The 13,459-nt window shown below is 28.4% G+C and overlaps 1 protein-coding gene across 2 annotated transcripts in view; it reads left to right on the top strand.

Annotated features, from left to right (window-relative positions):
* Nucleotides 1–7,499, top strand: part of LOC106677602 (uncharacterized) — a 938,458-nt gene extending 930,959 nt beyond the window's left edge. For both annotated transcript variants that reach the window (XM_067045967.1, XM_067045966.1), the window contains exon 7: nucleotides 795–7,499. In XM_067045967.1, the coding sequence (XP_066902068.1) occupies nucleotides 795–874 (80 nt within the window). In that variant the 3' untranslated portion in view covers nucleotides 875–7,499. The remainder of the gene's footprint in view (nucleotides 1–794) is intronic.
* The last annotated feature ends 5,960 nt before the right edge of the window (nucleotides 7,500–13,459 follow it).

Genomic DNA, 13,459 nt, shown 5'->3' on the forward strand with positions numbered 1-13,459 from the left:
TATATTAAACATACCGTAAACATTTAAATATAAGATGGTGAGAGTTGTGGTCGAAAATGGAACAAATAGTTTATAACTATTTTAATGTCCGATGTTTCGCCCCACTTTGCAGGGCTTCATCAGGGATAAAAAGATCAAAAAAAAAAAAACTGGGAATATTACAACAATAAGATACAATAAGGTAATTTAAGCTAGGATAAATATTATTTAAAAATAAAGTGATAAGAAATTACATAAATAAAAAGAAGGAAGACATAAAATAGTATCAGTATAAAATAAACTTGAATAAACAATGATAAGAATAAAAAATAAGTAACAATGGTAAGAGTAAAAATGTTTAAAAAATATGTAAAATATACAGTTAAAAAGTACAGGAGACATACATAAACCAAAACAACAATACAGGAAAAAAAGTTGAGATTAAATAAACGTATTTAATCTATTATTATTATCATCTATCTATTTATTATTATATTAAGTTTATTTAATCTCTACTTTTTTTTTTCCTGTATTGTTTTTTGGTTTATGTATGTCTCCTAGACTTTTCGAACTGTATATTTTACATATTTTTAAACATTTTTACTCTTACCATTGTTACTTATTTTTTATTCTTATCATCTTATCCTTGATGTTACAAGGATCTCTTGGAAGTCCTTGATATTTTATTATTTTACTTTGAATGTTCTACCTTTCTTAGGAATGTTATTATTTTAAACCTTTTAACTATATATTATGTATCTGTATATTTCTGATAAGGAAATATTATTAATCTTAAATTATATTTTTTTTATCAGGTGGGGGAAGTGGAAGATTGCAGTCCTCATTTGCTCAGCTGGTCACATTCGCTCTGGCAATTGTCATACTTACAAGGTAGCGCCAGGGCTTCTCCATTTACCAGTGAAATTTTGTAAATATAACTCAAGTCTTCCCTAGGCCCTAACATATCTCCATTCCCCCATTCTCCTATTTAAAATTAAAAATAAAAATTGTTGAAATATGAGAGAAAACAGCAGTATAAATATTTATGAAAACATGTGAATTTTTGTTTTTATAATCATGGTGAAGTCAATAACCTCGTGCGGGTGATCAGCACCCAAATAGGTATTATACAATCAATTCTAGTATGGACCTAGGAAGTGTTTCAGTGATTTTATATTTTATTTTCTAATTTATAACTGATGAAGGAAATAATGTATTGTATCTCAATTTTTTTTCTTTTTAAAACATATTTTACACAAATAACTACCTGTAAATATATAAATTTATACATATATATATTGATAGCATCAGAAAGTTTAAATATAAATTTAGCATTCTTTGTATATAATTATTAATCTCTTTGAAAAAAGTTGAACTAATCTATACATTCATGTATTAAACACACAACTACTTTTATTTAATTTATTTATTTATTATTTTTTTTGCTTAAATGACTTATTTTTCCGGAAATAATCCAATATTTGTGTAAGTTTACAAATGGAAATAAAGATTTATAATTGAGGCATGGAAATAGAGAAGTACCAACAAACTAGTTTTGAGACAAAAAAAAAGGTAGCTGACAACGGTTTTTGTTTTAAAATTATGAAAAAATTACAGCTGTAGGAACTAAACCGTTCAAGATAGGGACTTGCAGTGGTTACCAGTCGATTGGCACTGTTTTCTTTATCATTATCCTGTCAAAATCTCATTTTTCATGCTTCTGGCACTTACAGCCTTTTCCATTTCCATGCCTCAATCCTAACCATAAAAACATTTTTTTAGAGTATTCGTTAGTTAAAATTTCTTGTAATCAATTCAATGCACGCACTTTTCATTTTACTTTTTTTTTTTTTTTTTGGAGATCACGTTACAGCTCTGTACATTTTCAATTCTAAAATAGATTTTTTTCTAATTGTGTTTTAATTAATTATTTACAATGTATGTATTAAAAATACTGTTTTAAAATTATTTTTGTGAATTTATAAAATATATCTCATTTTAAATGTTTAAATATCCTAATTTTTTTTTTCTTGTTTGTAGCATAAATTTAAATGTAAAACATCTGTACCTTCTCTCTGAAAAATAATTGAGGCATTATTTTGAAAAGGTAGTATGTGCCAAAAATGGAATTATACAGGAAAAAAAACTGTTTAGGCCTTATTTTCCATTCAATTGGCCTAGAAACAAACCATTGAATCAGCAGAAAAATACTTTTCAAAAATTTGATACTTACCTTCTTTTCAACAGTGATGCCTCAGTTATAATATCACAAGTTTATCTTAAAAATTGTCATTAAAAAAAGAATGTTATTACTGGTATGATACTCGAATATTATTGTATATGGTTATTATGGATATATCTTGCAATAGCATTTAGTAATTTTAAACACTAATTTCAACTTTAATCTGTAACGGAGATGGTATAAACAATTAATTATAATTATATCCATTTTAATTTGAAATAGGAAAAATATCAAATATATTAATTTCCCAGAATATGTAGCTTTTCATTATTAACATAAATTTTTGTTGTAGATTTGAAAAATGCCTATATATCAAAACATAAAATCCATGCATAGGCGAAACAAAATATAATAATAATAACAAGTAAATAAAGTAAAATTCATTTAAGAAAAACTCTAAAATTGTCAGGTGTGACATATTCAGATGACTTAACATTATGCTTTAATGTCTTTATGCTTTAAATGAAATATCTTTGTTGAACTACTGATGGCAAAGGTATTAAAAATATTCAAAATTGCCAACTTGGTTATTAATAGTATTTTATTTTATTCTTTCGATAGTGAACTAAGTAGAAACATTTTTTGCTTTTCATTAGAAAATTTCCCTATGGGATTGAACTCAGAAATATTATCTATCTAGCCACAAAAGTGGGTAAACATTTAAATAAAGAGTCAGTTTTTGAAAAGAAAAATAATAGTAACTAAGATTCTTGAAAAACTAATTTTGTTTTACTACATTTTTTTGAAAGAGTAAGAAATAGATTAATAAAAGATATTTTATATTCCATTTTCCAATAGATTATTACGATTTATTCAATACAGCAATAGTCAGCTTATGTTGAGCTTTCCTATGTTTAAAGATACTGAACATCAGATTAATTATTATTATCATCAAATAACAATATTAATATTATTATTAATCACTTAATTTTTTCGTGTATTAAATTTTGATCAAGATATTTGGTTCTCATTTTTTATTTCAAATATTTTTTCCATCTTTCTAAATTATATGAGGCATTTGGTTGTAAAACATGGAATCTGACATTTTTTTGGGAACTGAAGTTTTGTTAATAACTGATTCCTTAAAGCTGATTTCACAGTTTTAAAAGAATGTGTTGGAAATTTCTTCTTTGTTTTCATACTGTAATATTGGCATTAAGTTATGAGATGTGATAGCTGGTTGAAGTTAAAACAATGTAACTGGCAAAGTCTTTTCTTAATAATAAGAAAATTTAATTCAATATTTTCGATGCCAGTTGCAGTTCTGACAACAGCTCTTTTGGCGGTAGCAATGCTAAAGACTCAGATTATAGTTTTGTGTATAAATGCAAGCAAATTTACTCTCAAAAAGAGATAAGAAAAAATTCCAGTACTTCTTGACCTGTTTGAAGTAAACATTGTATTTGTAGAAGAAACTTATCGTCACTTAACCTACTTCACAAAAGTAGATTTTTAAATTTTATTTTTTCACCTTAGAGTCAAGTATGTGATAACTGTACTTGATAAAACACGTACACAATTTATAATTTGGAATCAATTACTAATGTTTCGGTATATTTTCTCAAATACAAATTTTTAATAAAGTGAACACGGTATCTGCTGAAATTGATATTAATTAATACACACTCTAGGTCTGTCATGATAGTATCCACTGCCATAGCCGCATTGTCACAATAGGTCTTGCATGATAGTTGACAGTACTTGTAGTGGCAGTGAAGTTATTTCACATTAATCACAGTCACATCAAAATGTGTTTACACAATAACAGAACCTTTTTACTACACTCAACTTTTATCACATTAGATGTCAAAAACCTTGTTTTATGATCAATATGTTACCTCTCTTCTATTATTTTTTATTATTCACTAAAATATATTGGGAGTAGCAGTTAGTAAAATTCTTTTTGTTTTCTGATACCCTCAAAATAATTAAGTAATATAATTTTGTGTTTTTTGTTGGAGCTAAGTACCAAATATTATTCTCAAAACTTCCCAAAACTTATTCTAAAGACTTCCCACATGTTTTCATTTTGTCAATTAACCTGTTTTATGACTGAAAGCCTTATATGACTTCAAAAACTGAAAAAAGAAAAAATAATGGACCTCTTGTTAACAGAAGGCCTACTATCCAAATTGATATTAATTAATACTGCTCTGGCATTTTAAAGTATTGTCATATAAAACAAAATAATAATAAAATAAAAAAAAAACTTATGTTTTTACTTCTTGGAATTTAATATTATTCCAATTAATATTAGAAATTTTAATTTGAACAAAAAATATTTCTTCCTCTTGCCTTTAATGCATATTACATCCAAAAATGATATGATGCTAAAAAAATTAGGAATAAATTTCTGAGAGATTTTAATATTCTTTCATCACAGCCACCCTTGATTCACAATACACTTCTAGTTATGGCAACTCATCCGATGAATGTTCAATAGGGTTTAAACAACATTTGATACAAAAGTTTTCAAGTTATCAGAAACTTATGATGTTTTAAACCACTAAGGTATATTGAATGTATTGAACATAATGGACAAATTTTAAGGTAGTTCCTAAATTAATACCTAATTGATTCAGTAAAAATACAGGCTAATTTTATCAACATTTAGTTTTATGGTTTTTGAGTAAATGCAAAAATATTCTATGTTTATCCTGAAACAATTTTGTTCAGCAGTGATTATAGATAATAAATGCCATCAATACATTATGGATAAGAAATGCCATCAATATATTATGGATAAGAAATGTCATCAATACATTATGGATAAGAAATGTCATCATTACATTATGGATAAGAAATGCCATCAATACATTATGGTTAAGAAATGCCATCAATACATTTGTCATATTCATTCACAGTAAATATAAAATTTTCAGAATAAAATTGAACTAATGTATGGTTCTTGAAATCTACGTGATTTCACCAATGAACAGGTTTTTCTAATTATCTTTTCTTAACAGTTTTGAGTTGAAAGGAGATTCATTCCTGAAAGATACTGTGTATTGTTCGGCAAACTTTAAACCCTTGACTTTTGAGAACAGTTCAAGGTATACAAAAGGTGTAATTAACCCTTCATTGATCTAGTGGGCTCTGAAAAAGCTTTGGAAGTTTCAGATAGACAGGAAATGGATAATCATAAACCTCATAAGAAATATGAGGACAGATATACTCTTAAAAATTAAAATTCATTGCTACAGAATTGGTTGACGTATTAACTCATATTTTATAAATATTATCCACAAAACTGATAGTTCTTTTGATAGAATCTGATAATTCATTTTAAAACTTATAAGTGTTAAGCATTATTGATCTTCAAAGGACTTGACATATTTTATTATAATATTATGAGTATAACCCACTGAGAAATAATCTATAATTAAAAATTAAAAAAATAAATATAAAATTATTTTTGCAATGCTGCATAGAGTATATACTAAATATTAATAATTAAGTTAATTCATAATTGTATGGCTATCTATACTTAGGTTCCTTCTAGGTTTTCCTAACTTTGTAAATGAGTGTCATAAAAAGTTATGTTGTGTACAACAAATTATGAATTTATTTGGTAATTTGCAAATGTATTATATAATATTACAAACAATTAAGGTTTTAATTGATGTAATCTAAACATAGTGCTCATATGAGAATTTCTATATTAATAAATAAATTATATCGCCTTTTCAATATTAACATAATTATAAGAGAAATATGCAGTGTGCCGAATAATGTTTCGGGGAAAATGGGCCTAAATTAGGGTATGCAAGAGTCTACATTTTGGCTGTGTAAATCCAAAACTGAGGAGATGGTAAATGGTGTACATAGAACTACAACGATCCAGTTTGAATTGGACAATACTCAACATTTGAATTTCATTTTTGTTTTTTTTTATGGTGGTAAATTGTAAATATTTGTATTAAAAATAATGATAATATATACATGATATTAGTGAATACTAAGATGTACAGGTCATGGGCTAGAGAGTGATATATATGTTATAATAATGTGTGGAAAAATGATATGTTCCAGGGATGCAATTTTGCACAAAAAAAGAGACCTCTTAGGATAAATATTCATAGACCTAAACATATACATCTTTAATTATAAATTGTAAAATTGTACATGTCAAACTTAGTTAAAAACGTTATGTGTATTGGTTACTATTTATAAGTTTACACAAACATTAAGTGTATTTTTCAGAATATTATAAAAAACATTAACTATTAATTAGTTGTTTGAGGATCATGCCATGATTTTAAATATGCTTATATTATTAGTATAAATTTTATTTACTTACAGTGATTGTGTATATCTGAACAAAAAAGTTAAAATTAGGTAACGTGCTTAATTGGTTAATCTGAAACAGTATTTATATACATTTGGGTTTTTTACGTTTATTTTAAATTCTTTTCCCATTTTTATTTTATTCTTTCGTGTAGCCTTAACTGATATAAATCAATGAGTCCCATTTGGCTGACAAGAACATTTGAAGAAATCCACATATGCATTGATTTTCAATGTCCCAGATTAACTAAATATTTAAAAAAACAAAAAAAAAAAACATTTTCATCATAATTTTAATCATTAGGTTGAAAAACTATAAATATTTATTCTAAATATAAAACTATTAATTATGCTGAAAGTTGTTCATGAGCATCAAAATATAAAACCTAATACATAATTCAATAGACTTTAATTAGAGAAAATAGTAAAAAAAATCTTAATAATCTACAATTAAAAGAACTAAGCCTTAATAGAACCTATTTGATGATGGCATGATTCTATTTAATACAACTTTTAATTTAATATCTATAGTTAATCAAATAAAATGTGTACTAGAAAATATATATATCTTATTTTTGTAAATTTATTTCTCTACAAATGAATCACTACAACTTTTTTGATTCAATAAAAATAATGTCTATGAATGTTGTTAATAAATCAAAATGTTATTTATAAAAGTTTATGAACAAATTATTGGCTAAACTACCAAACCACTTATGTCATTGAGAAAATGACTAGAGTTACATGATGAGATAGTTTGTTCAATGATATGTATTATTAAAATGTTACATTTTCATTATAGATGAATGTTACTATATGATGTTGCAGCTGGCAGTAATTGTTCAATTGTAAATAAATATATATTGTAAAAAGTTTTGTATAAAACAAAACCTTAACATTAAAAGAATATTCAAAGTTAGTAATGTCTTTGTAAGATTGTATTCGTTTATTGTGTTATGACATACATGTACTGTATTTATAGAAAATAAAAGATTTGTTGTGTTAATTCTGAGTTTTGAAAGATAGAAAATGCCGCAGTAAAAAAAAACAGAAAACAATATCCTGCTGCCATAATGCCACAATCAATTTATACTCTGAGTTGTTACAATAAATTTAAATGAAACTGAAACAGGGGATATTTTCAATACTGAGAGGCAAGAGAGCTAACGGATCAAATAGAGATAACAACTGAGGCTAATCTGTAATAATATATTAATAAAATAACAAAACAACATGCTTTGATATAAATCCTGACTTGATGATATAAATTGTAATTATTAATAGTAATTTATTAAATTATAGAACCTTTAATAAGCTTAGTTTGAAATAAAGGTTATTAAATACTCAGTAATACCTTAAGATACATGGGTTGTAGTGCCTTGATGATGAAGAGAGACAAGAGTTTAGGTCCTAAGATGGTGGGATTTAATGTCTATATTGGGAGCTAATTAACTGTAGCTGTTTTGAGATCATGAAATATAATAAGCCCGATGGTTCCTTTTGAGTAATATAAGAAGTTGAAGATAGATTTTATGGGGAACACTGAATATTTAAATTATCCAGGTAATATATATAGTGAGTCCAGGCACTAATTCAAGAGGTGAGTTGCAGTAACAGTAAAAGACTTCAGATTATACAAATTCAATTATGATAAGTTAGCTAGATAAGAGGTTAATTAACAGAGAGGATCAGATGTGATTGGAAGATCAACTACTATCAGAAAATTTTACAGGTATGCACCATAAATTCTTGTAGAATAGACAATCCAATCCATAATCTATTCTCATACATTTGCATAGCGGAGAGTAAGTCCTAAAGGTATTCGCTTTAAGTCCTTGAAGTTGTAGTAAGTGTTTTCTGTTAGAAATCCACTTACATTTGATAAGGTATCTAGTTCTACAGTTATTCGGTGTAGCTGTAGACCTTGTAAAAAGAACAGAAATGGCAGAGAAGTATGACCTCTCAGTTATGTTTTTATAGGTATAGGAAAGAAGAGAGCCATAGAGGAAGCAAAGATAAATAATAGTACATTTTTATCTAGAGAGGGGATGAAAAGTCTGTTAAACTAACTAGTATCATTACTCGCTGCCTCTCTAAGGAAGCAAATCCCTGTTGGATCTTAGATGAATGCTATGATTGCACTAGTGATTCCTTTGAGTTTGAAAATTTCATCGAGAGATACTACGTATAAGATGTTAGCTTTTGGTGGATCAGAAGATTCAATTGTAATATTTTTTTATTCAAATAATACATTTAGAAATATTAAAGATATTATTTGCGTATAATTAATGTACTTACAAGAAATATATTTGGTTATACAAGGTATAAAAGGAGGGCCAAGATATCCAAAGTCAATTTAGGTAAAAATAAATTATTTAAATTCGCAAAGTGAGAGACAGCATAAGCTGGAAAGTCCAGAGAAACCTAGTTTATAGGCTAGAGAGAGGGATCCTTTACCGAACACAGTTGATGTCTTTGTACACTAAACAGTGGACTGCTGACTTTCTTAAAATAATTGAAAATGGTTCACCAACAGCCTCTTTTTCTGAACTAATTATCTTATATTTACAGTTATCTCTGGATGTACTAAAATACTGAAAGTCATAAATTTATAGCCATTTAATATCTTAAAATTCATAGCTTTCTGCAAAAGGAAATTATCCACATGTTTTTGTAATTTTTTAGTTAAGTGTAGCATTGTGGCCGTCTAATTGTTAACAACATTTGATGCCTACTCTTTACAACATTCAATAGCAAATTATTATTAACATTTCCAATGAATGAGTGTTAACATAATCATACACTTCTTGTTATCATTGTTATCTCATGTGTTTATCTTTATTCTTTTATAATAAAAAGAGATAAGAAATTAAATAGGAGACAAGAAAATCTTATCTCCTGGAATTTTATCTCTCATTTTCCACAACTGTGTGCCTTTTCATGACTAAGTACTAAAGTGAAATGTGATCTATTCACATGGGATCTGAATAGTAAAATTTGATAATAGTTTATTTATTTAATTTTTGTATGTTATTTGTCGATTTACTTGCATCTTTTTTTTTTTTTTTTTTAGCTCTCATATTCTTGAGGCATAACTTTGGCTCATTTTTTTCTTTTATGATAATTTAATAATATCTTTCAATAACTTTCTCCTGAAGTTTGATTTTTTTTTATCATTTATTAGCATTAAACAATGGAAAGTAAGGTGTAAACAGGAAGCAGCTGCATTCTCAGGAATTTTGTGCTAATGAATACTAGTTTTTGTTAATTATAATTGAAGTCTGATTCCCCCTGGATGAAGATCCATCCTTTTTTCATCAAATCATCAATTTCATATATCAGAAATTAATTTATTAAAAATGTAATTCTCAACTATTTTCTAATAATTTAATATAAAGGATTTGTCTACAAAATCAAATAAGAGAATTCCAGAACATTTTGACCAAAACTTTATTAAGAAAGTACGGTATTCTTAATACTGTAAAAAAACTTTTTTTTTTACTTTAATCCTTCATCCATTCCAAAATTCCGACCGCATAATCCCAGATCACCAGTTTGGATTCCGAACATCCCACTCCACTATCCAGCAATGCCATCGTGTGGTCGATGTAGTCTCGTTTTCATTGGAGCGTGGAATGTACTGCTCGGGAGTCTTTCTTGATGTAGAACAGGCTTTTGATCGAGTCTGGCACCCAGGACTGCTATACAAGATTCGTAAATTCCTACCCCCTACATATTATCTCATTATCCATTCTTATCTCTCAGACAGGTTATTTCAAGTAAATCACAACAGCGCTTATTCATCCCTGTTTCCTCAGTCTGCTGGTGTACCTCAGGGTAGTAACCTTGGTCCTATCCTTTATACAGTTTTTACAGCTAACATCCCAACCCATCCTAACACTATTCTCACCACGTATGCCGATGACACATGCCTATTGTCAGTGAATAATGATCCTTCCATTGTATCCCAATCCCTCCAATCCCACATCACCACCCTCGAAGAATGGTGCCAAAACTGGAGGATTAAAATAAATTCCAATAAATCCCACCAAATCACATTTACCCTTTGTCGCAAACTTACGTCTTGCCCTCACTCATTCCTGTTGAACAGATCCGTTACTTAGGACTAAATCTGGACAAACGACTGACATGGAATCCTCATACAAGACTGAAAAGACAGGAAACTGCTCGTCGACTCCGACTATTACAACATTTACTAGACAAACGGTCCAAACTTCCAATCCATTACAAAAGACTGATCTACATGACTATTATAAGGCCTATTTGGACATACGGAGTTGAGCTATGGGGCTCCACTAAACCATCTAATTCCTCTCAAATCCAATCCTTACAGTCCAAAATCCTTCATAAAATCCTTAATGCTCCTTACTTTGTCACAAATCAAATCATCCATCAGGACCTCAATGTCCCCTATGTTGCCGATTTGGCCAGAACCAGATACCAATCCTTCCATAATAAACTTCTCAACCACCCAAACCAACTCGTTTCTAACCTGGCTTCTCCTTCACTATTTAATAATCCTCCTAGACGTTTGAAAAGAAGATGGCCTCAAGATCTTCTCCTTTAGAAATGTTTTTGGAGTTCTATCAATGGGTAGATTCTCCACATGTTTTTATCATGTCATAATATCACTTACAGCAAATTTCCTTGATGTTTATATATGTATACAGTTGTAAATATCAATAAATAAATTATTAAAAAAAAAAAATAATCCTTCATCCACATCAATCTTAGTCTTTATTGAAAATCAATATTCATAGCAAACATCAAACCATTGATTAAACCAGTCTTGGAGACCTTGTCAGCACAGAACTTCCAGATCACCACCAATTTGTTAAGTCAAGTAAGGATGTAAAATTGTTTTATGAAAATAAGTTCAGGACATGATTTCCCAAGGTAAATGGTGAGGAAAAACTATGAGCTCAAATAGGTATAAGATCTGCTTCATTTAGGAGCTGTGATTAATAGTTAAATATTAATTCACCATCTATTAGTTACTGTAGATCAGTGTTTCCCAAACTTTCGACATCCACTTTCATAATTTTCCCATCTGTAGTACCTCTTGTCAAAAAGATAATACTCATACAGTGTAACCTCTCCTAACGGACAGCTCTCTTCGACAGACATCTCTTTCTACAAAAAGTATTGAAATGTCCCAGCCTGAAATTTAGGGCCAACAGACACCTCTCTAGGAAAGTTGAATTTTCATAACCAAAATAGAAATTTAAACATCTGAATTGGCACTTTATAAAATTAGTTTATATATTATGGACACTAATTGTTAAATCTTTGAGAAGCACTTACAGTATGAAACTCTTCCTATACCCCTGGAGCTATGAGTATCATACTTTGGAAAACACTATTGTAGATGATAGCCCTCGAAGACTGCAATTAAATGCAGGAATAAAAAAGTAAAAGTCTGGTGGTTTATTGGATCAAGAGCAAGACCATGTATTTCTGAAGAGCTCTAATGTCTTCACAGAAGTTGTGCAAGATTACGATTATCATTAGTTACATATGATTAGACCAGGAGGTCCATGCGAGGGAAATGAAAGGTACGTTCTGAAAAATATTTTATGTGTAAGCCAAGTTAAGAGTCTTCATTTCTACGTTCCATCCAGTGCTACCAAGGGGGCGGGAACACTAAGTAATCTTAAATATACCTGTTAGTAAGATCACTGGTGAGGAAAAAATGTACATTTAAGAAAGTTATCTTGTTTACAAAATGAGAGATGAACATAATGGAAGATGGATTTCTAAATATGAATATGAGGTTCTTGATAAATTGGTGGAATGAGATAACATGTAATGACAACACAACAGAGAGGCTCAGAATCAGATGAGGTTGTTCTCTAACAAAAATGAAAAGAATGGTTTAGAAAATGCAGATTCATAAGGTAATTTTTCCATCTCTCGGTCTCAGAAATTCTCTTCAACTAGTAAATTTGAAATAGCTCATGAAATAATCACCAATAAAAATGAATAAATTTTATTAAGTCCTTTTTATAGGCATTGCCATAGGTTATTAGGGATTGAGCAGAATTCACCAAATTAATACTTTGTTAGAAGTGAAATAATAAAGTACAAATGTGATAAAGTTAAATTATCAAGTACTCTGTCCTTTCTTGAAAATAACCAAGAGATTGCCACAAATCACAATCACATTTTCTTACTCTTATAATTTTGTATTGAAGCCATTCTACTAATCTGAGAATTTTATCAGAATATGATTCTTCATTCTTCATTCTTACTTTATTTCTATTGAAAATATTACACCTGAAATATTTTAATATTAATGTATCTAAATTATATGAAATGACTAAACTACTTAAATTAATGTCCCGCAGTTTTGAACCAATGCATAAATATTTCAATGTCATAATTTTGGTAATTCAGAGATATAATAAATGGTAGGTAGATACTACAAGTTACAAGAATTATTAGATGAGGAACAAAAACAACTAAACATTGTAACACAAAATGACATTCATTTCACGGTAATTATTTATTTATTTGCATTAAACTTTTTTTTCAATGTTTTCTTTAAAAGAAATAAATTTAAATAAATGTTCTGAGAAAACATAAATTAAAAACTTGACCAAATAAATGAAAATTTAATTTATTGCCAGTCCTTACTTTTAAGAACAGTAAGTATACTTTATCCTTAATATTCATATTGAATGCCAGACCTATGCATAAATAAACTACATTTTTGGAAATAGCATTTACTACTTCTAAGCTTACATTTTCTATTTAATGAACGGATTGACAGATAATCACATCCTTGTGGAAAATCCCTATTTACATCAACATAACAAGCCCTCCAGGAGTTAAGCCAACTTCCTTGGCTTCACTCTTGCATAGGAGAGAGGTAAGTTTGTTTCCTACCCTCCTATTTTATTTATTTTCACTCTTCACTCATTATATATA

The sequence above is a fragment of the Halyomorpha halys genome, unplaced genomic scaffold (assembly GCF_000696795.3).
Source record: "Halyomorpha halys isolate HHAL.00 unplaced genomic scaffold, Hhal_1.1 Scaffold104.1, whole genome shotgun sequence".
In the NCBI taxonomy this organism is placed as follows: domain Eukaryota; kingdom Metazoa; phylum Arthropoda; class Insecta; order Hemiptera; family Pentatomidae; genus Halyomorpha; species Halyomorpha halys.